General features: G+C 44.1%; 1 protein-coding gene across 1 annotated transcript in view; it reads left to right on the top strand.

The window, feature by feature from the left end:
- LOC121003272 (oxysterol-binding protein 1-like) overlaps positions 1-14,478 on the top strand; it is a 362,083-nt gene that overhangs the window by 311,999 nt on the left and 35,606 nt on the right. The window contains 2 exon segments of the mRNA XM_040434977.1: positions 2,069-2,314; positions 8,920-9,040. Of these exon segments, the coding sequence (XP_040290911.1) occupies positions 2,069-2,314; positions 8,920-9,040 (367 nt within the window).

Below are 14,478 nucleotides of genomic sequence, written 5' to 3'. Positions count from 1 at the left end.
CAATTGTCTGGTGACATTTTACCATTTTTGGCGTATACAAACCCGGCTGTGCCTGGGTGACATGGGCCCAAATCTCTCAAAATCCTCTGTTTGTATTGCTGGGTGACATGAAACCCCCTTTGCCGTGAATGAACCCCTGCTCTGCATTGGTGACAGGGGCCTAAATCTCTCAAAATCCTCTGTTGTACACTGCTGGGTGACATGAACCCCCTTTTGCCGTGAATGAACCCCTGCTCTGCATTGCTGACAGGGGCCTAAATCTCTCAAAATCCTCTGTTCTATTGCTGGTTGGTGACATGAACCCCCTTTTGCCATGTATGAACCCTGCTCTGTATTGCTGACAGGGGCCTAAATCTCTCAAAATCCTCTGTTCTATTGCTGGGTGACATGAACCCCCTTTTGCCGTGAATGAACCCCTGCTCTGCATTGCTGACGGGGAACTAAATTTAGTGAAAACATCTGTTACTGATCGGAAGATGCGCGACTACAAGCGCACGCTGATGATGGCATTCCCACCTGACAGCGGGGGCACAGTGGAAGCACAAGGCGAAGGCAGAGGAGGAGGAAGAGGTCGCCAACGCAGCTGGGGCACCACCAGCACCTGAGAAGGCAGGGTTAGCATGACAAAAATGTGGAAAAGCTTTGTCAGCCTTGGAGGTGCTACCAGTGTATAGTGTGAACGTGTGTTTAGCACGGCAGAGAGCATTATCACAGGCCGCAGCCAATGTGGACAAGCTTACGTTTATTAAAATAAACCAGGCATGGATCCCACAGGACATTTATACCAGCCTCAACTATCCATTCTTGTACTCAAGTGCACTTATTCTTTGTTTTATTTTGTTATATGTCCCAATATTTTGGGGGATACCCCAATAAAAAAATTCAAAAAAAACACAAATCAGTGTTGGCTACCTATTCCTCCTTCACCGCCCGCTTCCACCTACACCGCCACGTCAACCTAAAACCGCCACATCCACCGCCTCCTCACCTCCTACTCCTAGATCCATATTTTTATTTTTATTTTTTCTGTATTTTATGTTATTTAAAGTAATTTCCCTATCCACATTGTTTGCAGAACAGTGGTCATGCTCTTAAGCACATTTTGATGCCTTTTGCATCCCTCTAGCCCTTTCCAGGACTATTTTAGAGCCATTTTAGTGCCCAAAAGTCGGGTCCCCATTGACTTCAATGGGGGTTCGGGGTCAAGTTCGGGTCCCGAACCCGAACTTTCTTTTCAAGGTTCGGCCGAACCTGCCGAACTCCGAACATCCAGGTGTCCGCTGAACTCTACTCCACTTTATCTCCAGTGGCTGGTTTCTCAGATTTCACTGAGGGTCACATGACCTGTGATGTCAGCTTCTCTCCCTGCTCTGATAAAGTTTGTTTACAAGCCTGTAAACTAGAGTCACTGTGCTGGCCACGCACCCCAGCTCTGCCGTCTTCTCTCTCCTAGGATTCTTAACCCCTTCAGCTGCACACGACTATCTAGCTGCAGCAGTGACAGTTCTAGGCACTGGAGCTGTAAGACTAGAGAGAGCATTGCACAAGAAGGTAGGGGGAAGATCCTGTGTGTATTAGCAGTGTCTCATTATACAGCTGGGACTTGTAGTCATACACATACAACATGCCTGCTGATTCTCCAGCAGTCAGACATGTCACTCAGGGCAGTACTTGTATTCACTTCCCTTAGCAGAGCAGGGGGGAGTGGCAGAGATTGTTTTTATTGCATGTAAACAAAGGGCCAGAAGAGAACCAGGGAAATGAGGAAATATGATTTTTTTTTTTTGCATAAATCTTGCTTAGCTTAGTTATATATTGCTGCCCATCAGATTTTCAGTGCTATAATATATTTTTTTTCATAACTCTGAGAACCCCTTTAAGCCTCACCTCCTTGGGCGAGGTGCGGTGGCTCCCAAGTTTTGTGTTCATACTGATTTTGTGATCTAGACATTCTAGGAATTGTATTAATTTAAGAGATTATAAGTAAACAGAAGCATGTCTCAGTGATTCAATTATAATTACAAATATTTCCAGCTTAATTTCCGTTTCCTTACTTTTCTAACTCTAGGTGAATTTCAACGAACCACTCTCAATGCTCCAGCGTCTGACCGAGGACATGGAATACTACACCCTGCTGGACCGGGGAGCTCAGTCTGAGAGTTCACTTGAGCAGCTGTGTTTAGTCGCTGCTTTCACTGTTTCTTCATATTCCACCACAGTCTTTCGTGTCAGCAAACCTTTCAATCCACTCCTAGGAGAGACATTTGAGCTGGATCGAATGGAAGATTGTGGCTATCGATCGCTATGTGAGCAGGTGTGTTGATTAACTCTCTAACCAGTACAATCCTTCCTGAACAGACGCATTTGCTTTTTTTTTTTTTAAACATACTCCTCTAGGCTACTTTCACACTAGCGTTTTTTGCAGATCAGTCATGGATCTGCAAAACGCTTCCGTTACAATAATGCAACCGCATGCATCTGTCATGAACGGATCCGGTTGTATTATGTCTTATATAGCCATGACAGATTCGTCATGAACTCCATTGAAAGTCAATTGGGGATGGATCAGTTTCTATTGTGTCAGAGGATCCATCCCCATTGACTTACATTGTGTGTCAGGACGGATCCGTCTCGCTCCGCATCCCAGGACGAACAGAAAAACGCTGCAGGCAACGTTCTGGTGTCCGCCTCCAGAGCGGAATGGTGACTTATCGGAGCCAAGCTGATGAATTCTGAGCAAAACTGCTGTGTTTAAGCAATGCGCCGCACAGACCTTTCACTTACCAGTAAGAGGAGCGACCGGCCAGCCACAGACAGTGCAGGTAAGTATAATGCTTCTAAAATTGCTAAGTAACCATGGCAACCAGGACTGCAGTAGCGTACTGGTTGCCATGGTTACCGATCGGAGCCCCAGCGATTAAACTGGGATTCCGATCGGAACTCCTCCTGCTGCCCCAATGATGGGGAGGAATGTTATTTTAACTAGGGGGGGGGGGAGATGTGAGAGCCGCACTGGCCACCATTGATCGGGGAACGTGAGTTTAAACTAGAGGGGGGGGGAGAGGTGAGGCCGCCCTGGCCACCAATGAGGGGGGTATTACGGAATGTGATTTTTACTAGGGGGGGGGGGGAGAGGTGAGCCACAACTGGCCACCAATGATTGGGGGATTCGGAACGTGATTTATTTGATTTTTGCTACGGTGTTTATCTGGAGGGGTTGGGTCCATGTGATAAGTTTTTATAGAGCCGGTCGATACCAACGCAGGGGTGATGCTAATATGTATACTTTTTTTTTATTTATGTAAGTTTACACAATAACAGCTTTTTTCAAACTAAAAGTTTTTTAGTATCTCCATATTCTGTGACCATAGTTTTTTTATTTTTTGGGCGATTGTCTCAGGTAGGGGCTCCTTTTTTTGCGGGATGAGGTGACAGATTGGTACCATTTGGTGGGCAAACGCCTTTTTGATCGCTTGCTGTTGTACTTTTTGTGATGTAAGGTGACAAAAAAATGGTTTCTTTAGCACAGTTTTTTTTTTTTTTACGGTGTTCATCTGAGGGGTTAGGTCATGTGATATGTTTATAGAGCCGGGCGATACGAACGCGGCGATACCTAATTTGTATACTTTTTTTTAACCCCCTTATTTTTTACCAATTTTTTTTTACTTTATTTGGGGAAATGATGTTTTTGTTTATTTTTTACCTGAAACTATAATTTTTTTGGGGAAAACTTTATTTTTTCATTTATTTTTTTTTGTCCCACTTTGGGACTTGAACTTTTGGGGGTCTAATCCTTACAATGCATTCCAATTCCCCCCCCTCTGTTTTTAACTCATTGGTGGCCAGTGCGGCCCGGCCCCCCTCCCCCCTGTAGTTAACTTATTGGTGGCCAGTGGGCCCCCCCTCCCTCCCCTGTAGTTAACTCTTTGTTGTCCAGTGCGGCCGGGCCCCCCCTCCCTCCCCTGTAGTTAACTCGTTGGTGGCCAGTGGGCCCTCCCCTCCCCCTCCTAATTAAAATCCCCCCCCCCCCCCCCCCTATCATTGGTGGCAGCGGGAGAGTACCGATCGGAGTCCCAGTTTAATCGCTGGGGCTCCGATCGGTAACCATGGCAACCAGACGCTACTGCAGTCCCGGTTGCCATGGTTACTTAGCAATTTGTAGAAGCATTATACTTACCTGCGATGTCTGTGTCCGGCCGGGAGCTCCTCCTACTGGTAAGTGACAGGTCTGTGCGGCGCATTGCTTAATGATCTGTCACTTACCAGTAGGAGGAGCTCCCGGCCGGACACAGACAACGCAGTCTCGCAGGTAAGTATAATGATTTTTATTCTGGATGGATTGTCATTATCATTGGTTCTATTTTGGGGTGCTTACAACTTTTTGATTGTGTTTTATTTTGTAGTTCTACCATTGCCCTTTGGATTTTGTTATTCTTGCATACACCAATGATATGTAAACTTTTATTCCGCTAGTCACCTACCAATTTTATATACAGTATTTCCCGCACTATATAAGACTCACTTCCCCTTCCCCCCCCCCCCAAAAAAAATGTGTGGGGGGGGGGGGGGAATGGACTGGGGCGCGATGAATATAGCCTGTGCTGGCTTTACTCGCCACTCCTGTGTTTTTTCGTCTCCATATTCTGACCGCTCTACCATTTATGTAGTTACTGTATGTGTACGAAGCTGTTTGACTTTTAATTTTTTTTTATTTTGGGCAAAGGGGGTGATTAGAATTTTTATATTTTTTTACATTTTTTATTTTGAAAAACGTTTTTTAACACTCTTTTTTTTTATAGTTTCCATAGCGAACTATAACAAGCAATCATTAGATTGCTATTCTCATAGACTCTAATGCATTGGCCGGTCGCAAACATGAGCCACGGGTGTCTGCTGTATGCAGGCACCCCGCAGCTATGGCGCTTGCTCCGCTCAGGAACCGGTGCCATATTCAAAGACCCAGCCAGCGTCATACTAGTACCGTGCTGGTCGGGAAGGGGTTAAAGAGTATGGTGCAAAGGTTTTCCTCTGTGATAGTGGTGAAGCAGGTTGTGGGAGAAGCACAATAGTAGTAGTAGTAGTGTAGAGGGGGTTTCAGGGGACTGGTGGTTAAAGCTTTCTGTTTACAGGTTTTTGTTTGAAATATGAGGCATAGTCCTGTGTTGGAATGAGAGGTGGACTCTGGTGGACGGCGTAGGGAGTTGCAAGTAATAAATATCAGGGTTGTGGGACAGAAAATATTTGAGTCTTGAAGTAGTCCTTTTTTTGAAGACATTAGTGCAGACTTGAAGTTCAGAACTACTTGCTTACACACTCCTAAAGAATTATTAGGAATACCATACTAATACGATGTTGGACCCCCTTTTGCCTTCAGAACTGCCTTAATTCTACGTGGCATTGATTCAACAAGGTGCTGAAAGCATTATTTAGAAATGTTGGCCCATATTGATAGGATAGCATCTTGCAATTGATGGAGATTTGAGGGATGCACATCCAGGGCACGAAGCTCCCGTTCCACCACATCCCAAAGATGCTCTATTGGGTTGAGATCTGGTGACTGTGGGGGCCATTTTAGTACAGTGAACTCATTGTCATGTTCAAGAAACCAATTTGAAATGATTCGAGCTTTGTGACATGGTGCATTATCCTGCTGGAAGTAGCCATCAGAGGATGGATACATGTTCTCATTCTGTTTACGCCAAATTCGGACTCTACCATTTGAATGTCTCAGCAGAAATCGAGACTCATCAGACCAGGCAACATTTTTCCAGTCTTCAACAGTCCAATTTTGGTGAGCTCGTGCAAATTGTAGCCTCTTTTACCTATTTGTAGTAGAGATGAGTGGTACCCGGTGGGGTCTTCTGCTGTTGTAGCCCATCCGCCTCAAGGTTGTGCGTGTTGTGGCTTCACAAATGCTTTGCTGCATACCTCGGTTGTAACGAGTGGTTATTTCAGTCAACCTTGCTCTTCTATCAGCTTGAATCAGTCGGCCCATTCTCCTCTGACCTCTAGCATCCACAAGGCATTTTTGCCCACAGGACTGCTGCATACTGGATGTTTTTCCCTTTTCACACCATTCTTTGTAAACCCTAGAAATGGTTGTGCGTGAAAATCCCAGTAACTGAGCAGATTGTAAAATACTCAGACCGGCCCGTCTGGCACCAACAACCATGCCACGCTCAAAAAACCTTTCTTTCCCATTCTGACATTGAGTTTGGAGTTCAGGAGATTGTCTTGACCAGGACCATCCCCTAAATGCATTGAAGCAACTGCCATGTGATTGGTTGACTAGATAATTGCATTAATGAGAAATAGAACAGGAGTTCCTAATAATTCTTTAGGTGAGTGTATATAATGAAGTCTTACTTGGAGTGGGTTTTCTTCCAGCATCGTTCTTCAGTTCTGGAAGCTTGCCTCAGTTTGTCTGGTTTATTTGCCGGGATTGTCTTTTGATTTGACAAGTTCTGCTGTGCATGAGAGTGGTGACTGAGATTAGAGCTTCAGTATATGTGGTGCTATAGAAAAGTGGTTCTTAACCCATGGTATACATAACCCGAAGGGTATGCACCTCAGGTTGAGGGTGTACGTGGACTGCCCTAGCAGCCAGCAGTGTTTCATTGCTGGTTGCTATGGTCTCTTTATATTTCTCGGGGTGGAGATACAATTATAATGGGAGTAATGTCTCTCAGCCTCGCCATTTATTCTAATTGGTTACAGGTAGTGTTCAGCGAACTTGTGTTTTAAGTTCGGCGTCTAAAGTTCGAGTTCAGGTTATCGAAGTATCCCGTTATGGATTATAAATTCCGTTATGGTCCATGGTAGCGGAATCCATAACAGGATACTTCGATCACCCGAACTTTAGACGCCGAACTTAAAACACAAGTTCGCTCAACACTAGTTACAGGCACTACAGCTGAGGATGTAGGCCGGAAAAGGCCTGTGTCCTGCACCGCATAACAGACAACATGGACTGAAGTATTTGAGTTTTTCCTTTGGGCCAATGTGTGTGTGGGGGGGTCATTATTATAACTGGGGGAGCACTATGGGGACATTGGTTGTACTGTGGGCACTATAAGGGGGCATTTATTCTCTACTGGCTCACATTATAGGGGCATTAAATGATTTTTTCTCTACTGACACACATTATAAGAGGATATTTGTTTCTACTGGCACACATATGGGGGCATTAGTACTACTGGGGGCACTATAAGGGGGCATTTTTTTCTACTGGTATACATTAGTTTTTTTTTATTACTAATGGGGCACTATAGTTGGGCATTATTACTAATGGGGAAAATATGGTGATATCTGCTACGACTAGGGGCACTATAGGAGATGTATTACTACTGGGGGACATTATGGTGGGATTTATTACTACTGGGGGACCATGGGGAACAGTGTTACTTTCGGGGCACAAAGGTGGACATCATTACTATAAGGGGAACCATAGGTACACTATTACTACTAAAAGTATATTATCTAAGGCACTGTATGTCAATAATTATTGAACGACGCACTATCTGTGTGTTACTAGTTTTTTAAAGGGCACTATGTTTGTGCGGTATAGTATTGAGCACAGCAGGCACATTATTAGGGTGACAGGATGGGGTGTTCAGAAGGTGGGAGGATGATGGAAGAGTAGGAGCAACCTAAGAAATCATCATGGCAGTGTGATCCAAATGGAGAAGATGAGAAAAGAGAACATGTGCATTAGAGACATCACTGGATGTAAGAAGTATGTATTGCTGTATTACCCTTTGATAGCACAGAATGCAATTTAAAAAGTATTACAATTTTATAGTGTTTCATTTAAAATTAGTCCTCCATTGTGGATCCCAATGTGGTGTGATTTTGATAGGAAGATTGGCACTGCATGCTGCACTATTCTTTCTGTCAAATCTGAAGAAACTGCTGACAGAGGCTTAGAACAGATTGTGACCACAGCGCGAGAATAGCCTTATTTTTTTTAAATGTATCAGTGCTCGCTGCCTTGGGGGTACTCAGTTCAATCTTTTTGTCACTAGAGGGGTTCGATGGTGCTGCATCTTGTATTCCCCAGGCACAATACAGGAAAGAAGCTAGTCATCCCTTTAGGAGTAACTGGAACGTCCCTGAGTCCCAGAGGCTCATTTGCATATACAGGCAGTTCCGTTGCAAACGTATACCATTTGTAAACGGATCCGGATCAGTCTCCCAAATGCATTGCAATATCGGATCAGTCTCTCCGGTTGTCATCCGGAAAAATGGATCCGTTTTTCCGGAACATTTGGGGCTGGATCTGGCATTAATGCATTTCAATGGAAAATAATGCCGGATCCGACATTCTGGTAAGTATTCTGGGATTTTGGACGGAGAAAATACTGCAGCATGCTGCAATATTTTCTCCGTCCAAAAACCGTACAGTGACTGAACTGAAGACATCCTGATGCATCCTGAACGGATTGCTCTCCATTCAGAATACATTAGGATAAAACTGATCAGTTCTTTTCCGGTATTGAGCCCCTAGGATGAAACTCAATACCTAAGCAGAGGCAATCTGAAAGAATACACTGAATTAAAGTTAAAGATACAGGGGGTGTCCTCCCTGTAAGAAGGCAGTTCCCCTTGCAGGTAATCAATATTAAAATCCCAGAGAACCCCTTTAATTTGCCAAAAGAAGGACATACATTTGCCTGATTATCACTATTACCTTAATAAATCTACTTATATATTTTACTATTCTCAAAGTGGTGTTTGTAGTCGCTCTTTAAAGAGTATCTGAACCTGAAATTGTGTATTTGTTAGAAATACTGCAATCCTATTGTGTGGTATACACTGCAGAAAGTCAGTCAAAGCAGAATAAACTTTTTCTTTGAACTGTTTTACTGTAAATATACGGTGTGAAAGACAAAATATTTTTGATTTTTTGTTTTCTTTTAGGTCAGTCATCACCCACCTGCAGCAGCCCATCATGCTGAATCTCGTAATGGATGGACCCTGCGGCAAGAGATTAAGATCACTAGCAAGTTCAGGGGGAAATATCTCTCCATCATGCCCCTTGGTGAGGGATTGTAAATTGTGCTTGATGGGCAAGTTAAGAGCTGGATGCATCATTGTTATTGTTTAAAAGCGGGATCCAGCAACATAATTTTTTTTTACTAACAGCTTAGGCTACTTTCACACTGGCGTTTCTGGGTCCGCTTGTGAGATCCGTTTCAGGGCTCTCATAAGCGGCCCAAAACTGATCAGTTAAGCCCTAATGCATTCTGAATGGATAAGGATCCGTTCAGAATGCATCAATTTGGCTGCGTTTGGCCTCCGTTGCGTTTCTTAGTCACTAAAACGCAGCTTGCAGCGTTTTGGTGACCGTCTGACTATGCGGAGCCAAACGGATCAGTACTGACTTACAATGTAAATCAATGGGGACGGATCAGTTTTTCACTGACGCAATATGGTGCAATTGATAACGGATCCGTCCCCCATTGACTTTCAATGTAAGTCGAGACGGATCCGTTTTGACTTAGATTTTTTATTTTTTTATGAATAATGCAAACGGATTCGTTATGAACGGATACAAGCGTTTGCATTAATGGTGCGGATCCGTCTGTGCAGATACAAGACGGATCCGCACCAAACGTGAGTGTGAAAGTAGCCTTACAGTGCAATAAAGAAAACCAAACGTATGACACTCCTCAACACTTGCAACACCAGTAAGGACAAGCCATAAGGTTATGCAAATCAAGGAGGTAGCGGGCATCACTAAAATCTGCAGGCGAACAAAGTTTCAAGCATTGTAGCTCCAATCTGTAGCATGTGGGAGGAGCATTAAAGTCAGATTGAAAGCAACGTTTTTTAGCGACCCGAAACCTCAAAAATCGGATCAAGTCATGTGGGATGATTGTCTTACCGCCTGTTTGTTGACATGCCAGTTATTACCACTTGTCGCAAACTAAGAGTGGCAGAATCCTTCAACTGAGAGACCTTGTTTCATTGCTCTGGCAGATCACTACTCACCTAGGGATATTTGGCTTTCGGGTGAAATTTACGGAAAACGTAAAAAGTTCACACTGCAGTGATATTATATCATTAAAGTAGGGCATTTAAGTAGAAGCACGCAATGGTGATTTCCTCATCTCAAACAATTTATTGAAACCAAAGCCCCCACAAAAAATGTCAGTCACAATAACGCGTCATGTGGCCTTTGAGCATCAATTACAGCTTGACAACGACATCTCATGCTGTTCACAATTCGACTTATTGCCTGCTGAGGCATGACATCCCAGTCTTCTCGAAGGGCTGTTGATCAATTGTTGGGGCTAACTTGCAGAATAACGGGCTAAACTGGATGGACAGATGTCTTTATTCAGCCTTATAAACTATGTTACTATGTTAGGTGTTGTCTTAAAGGGAGTCTGTCACCACATTTGAGCCTATTAGACAGATCCAATAGCGTTAATAGTGCCACCCAGAAGTTTAAAACGGTACCTTTGTTGCATATACCGGAGTCTTGTTTGAGCCAAAAATGAACTTTGTAGGTTCTGTAAATGCGCCGTCTCAAGTGCCCAGGGCGGCGTCTCAATCTTCCGAGCCCAAGACCGGACCTCCCCAACGGCTCATAACCCCGCCCTCCTTGTGCCTCTGCCCGCCCGTTTACACTCCTCCTCTCTCCTGCGGCGCAGTGGAAAAGGAGAGAGGAGGAGTGTAAACGGGCGGGCAGAGGCACAAGGAGGGCGGGGTTATGAGCCGTTGGGGAGGTCCGGTCTTGGGCTCGGAAGATTGAGACGCCGCCCTGGGCACTTGAGACGGCGCATTTACAGAACCTACAAAGTTCATTTTTGGCTCAAACAAGACTCCGGTATATGCAACAAAGGTACCGTTTTAAACTTCTGGGTGGCACTATTAACGCTATTGGATCTGTCTAATAGGCTCAAATGTGGTGACAGACTCCCTTTAAGGATTATTTAAGTACCAATTCTAATTGAACCAGGAAATTTATTGGAACAAACAGGTGTTGTGAATTTTGCGTTAAGCTCCTTGTTAGAGAACAGCAAGTTGTGCAAAAAGTGCTGAAGGTCACATTCAGTTCACCTGTAAAGGGTAGAGTGCTTTTTAGGTTCATCCTGAAGTTTCACCCACAAGCCAAATATCCCTAGCTTTTTGTGAGTAGTGTATATTGCATGGCACCACGGTAACCCATATAGTAATTGGTAGGAAAAAAAAAATACCAGCCTCAAAATACCAAAAATCTGAAACTCTCTTTATTATGAATAATTAATTAAAAAGTACAATATATAACATAAGGATGAGAGGCAGAAAAAGATGTCATCACTGGTGGCCCACACCACCCGGGAATAGATAAATAATAGTCACCTATATTGGTATAAGGCAAGGAGCTGGAGGTATACAGGGTAATGTAGTAAGCAAATAGAATTTCAACCACCAGACATGGATCTATGTTTAGTAATTTATAGAAAGCCTGCAATGAATATACCCAATTCAACAACACGCTAAGGCTACTTTCACCTCCGGTTTGAAACTCCGGCATGGCTGTTCCGGGAGACAAGCGGAGAATCGGCCTGACACAAACGCAGCTAGAACAGCTTGCCAGAATTCAAATCGGAGGTGTGAAAGTAACCTAAGCCATGATTTTGTTGTGGGCATTATAAGGTATCAATATTGGTGACCATTATTTATCTATTCCTGGGTGTTGTGGGCTACCAGTGATGATGCCTTTTTCTGCCTATCATCCTTATTTCTATGTATTGTACTTGTTCACTAATAGAGTTACATATTTTTGTTATTCTGTGGCTCGTATATTTTGTAGTTTGTTTGTTTTTTGTCATTTTCCCAGAGTCCTACCAATTACTATATGGGTTACCGCGGTACCACACAATATATGTATTTTGAATATATTTAAGTAGAGTAGGTGAACCATTACTGTTTGCTTCTTCCTTGATAAGATGTCAGCATTGTTTAACGTTGAGTTTCCAGGGGGTTGGGAGAACAACAATGAACTGGAATAGCAGCAAGAGATGCGTAGAGGTGAACCTCTGCATAGATGGATCATCTAATTAGCAGAATGGCATGTAGTGATCCATTTTGCACTGCAAGTGAAATTGGACGACACATCCGAAGCCTAGAGCTTGTGTAGGACCTTATGCACCCACTGCTAGATAAGGGTTACCACCTGTACGTGGATAACTTTTATACTAGTATCCCCTTGTGTGGAAAATCCAGCCACTGTATATTGTCATTCACCAAGCGTATATATGTTTTGTGTAATAGGGTTCAGGTGGGCTGTAACGTTCCTATGCTGGCGGCATGAAAACCGCCAGCATTCATGCAATTGTATGTTGTTATGTGAGGGCACCCAGATAGCTAATTGTATTGTATTTGTGTATTCTGAGTGCCATTCACCTAATGATATGCACTCAGACTTGAGCTATCTGGGAATATGTTAAATGTCTGTGTTTGTTGGGAGGGTGTGACATTGTGTGTTTGGGTGGTGATTCCTGTCCGGTTGTTACCACATGTGTATTGGTGATTTCCCTTTGTCCTGAGAGATAATTGGATTACTCCTCGGGTGTCTCCAGGGCAGAGAGGAGGAAACCATGATGCATTGTGGGGACGTGTTGTGTCGGTGTATCCTGAGTTGCTGCATATCTGTCCTGTGTCGCAGTCTTCCTTCTGGTCCACTAGGGGCGTGTCCACCACATGGGGAGCTGCATAAATACGGGCGGGTAGCCCTCAATAAAGTGTTCCTGTTTTACATTCAACATAGAGCCTCGTCTCATGTGTATGGGGATTGCTATACGCTGTATACTCCCCTGGCTATAACTCCTAGCTCTTGTAAGAGCTTGCTCCTGGTTCCTGTCTCTGGATTTAGGAGAGGTTCACCCACTGGAGCCTGGAGCCTTGTCATATGTCCAGGGTGGGTAGGAGACGGCGAGACCTCCACCAAGCTTCGGCGGTTCGTGGGGTCTGCAGTGCTGACGGTGTCAAGTGGAGTGCTTGGAGTCCTCTGGAAGTACTAGGAGCATCTATCAACGGAGGTACCCGGTCGGGGTGCTAGGCGTTCCGTTACAGTTCTTGGGAGGGAAGGATTGTATGCTGTACCGGCCTATTTGGATCATTGCCTGCTTTTTCTGTCTACCAGCGGAGACCTTGTAGATCGTGCTACCCCTCCGCTACACCTTGTTCCAGTCCCTCGCCGCCAGATCTGCGTCCGCTTGTGGGACCGTGCGGTAAATTCCACTCCCTACCCACCCCCTCCAGGTACCTATCCCTAGGGGTGCGACCCATGCCCTTACCAGTGGAAACCTGTTTCTGGTCAGATATAAGGACAAGAGGGATATCCTTGTACTGTCCACAATTCACAGTAACTGCATCACCCCCATCCCTGTGCGAGGTACTGCGGCAACAGTCCTCAAGCCCGATTGTATCGTCGACTACAATCGGTATATGGGAGGAGTTGATCTCTCTGATCAAGTCCTCAAGCCATATAATGCCATGCGCAAAACCTGGGCATGGTACAAAAAAGTTGCAGTCTACTTGGTACAGGTTGCCTTGTACAACTCTTGTGCTCTCCCAGAGCGCTGGCAACACAGGGAAATTCCTTCAGTTCTATGAGGCAGTCCTCAAGGCCCTGATCTTTTCTGACCTGGAAAGAGCAGGCCGGAGTACCTCGTGAACTGGAGGCACCCAGATCGTCCCTGGCCAACACTTTCCAGGTGTGGTCCCCCATACTGGAAAGAAGGGACGGACCCAAAAAAAGTGCAGTGTGTGTCACAGGAGGGGGATACGGAAGGAAACCACCACTCAGTGTGACACGTGCCCCGATCATCCGGGCCTCTGCATGGACAGTTGCTTCAGGGAGTACCACACTTCCATGGAGTACTAAATTTATATTCCCCTTCCCCAATTTAGCCACTGACAATCGGATAAAAAAACTATGGTTCTCAGACTTGAGACACTAAAACAAAAAAATTTTAAAAATATTTAGTAAAACTAAAATAAATAAAAAGTTGACATATTAGGTATTGCCACGTCCATAAGAATCTGCTCTATAAAAATACCCCATGACGTAACCCCTCAGATGAACACGGTCCAAAAAATAAAATAAAAACGGTGCAAAAAAAGGTATTTTTTGTCACCTTACATCACAAAAATTGTAATAACAGGCGATCAAAAAGTCATATGCCCCCCAAAATAGTGCCAATAAAACAGTCTTCTCATCCCGCAAAAAATGAGCCCTTACCTAAGATAACCGGCTAAAAAAAAAAACACTGACTTAGACTATGGAGATACTAAAATGTTTTAGTTTTTTTTGTTTATAAAAAAATAATACAGTGTAAAACATAAATACATTTTTAAAAAGTTGACATATTAGGTATCGCCGCGTCCGTAAGAATCTGCTCTATAAAAATCTAACCCCTCAGAGGAACAAGGTCAAAAAATTTTAATAAAAACGGTTCCAAAACAGCAATTTTGGGGAAAATT

This window comes from Bufo bufo, chromosome 6 (genome assembly GCF_905171765.1).
Source record: "Bufo bufo chromosome 6, aBufBuf1.1, whole genome shotgun sequence".
In the NCBI taxonomy this organism is placed as follows: Eukaryota; Metazoa; Chordata; class Amphibia; order Anura; family Bufonidae; genus Bufo; species Bufo bufo.
Note: the sequence above shows the minus strand (reverse complement) of the source record. Positions and strands in the feature narration are given on the sequence as shown.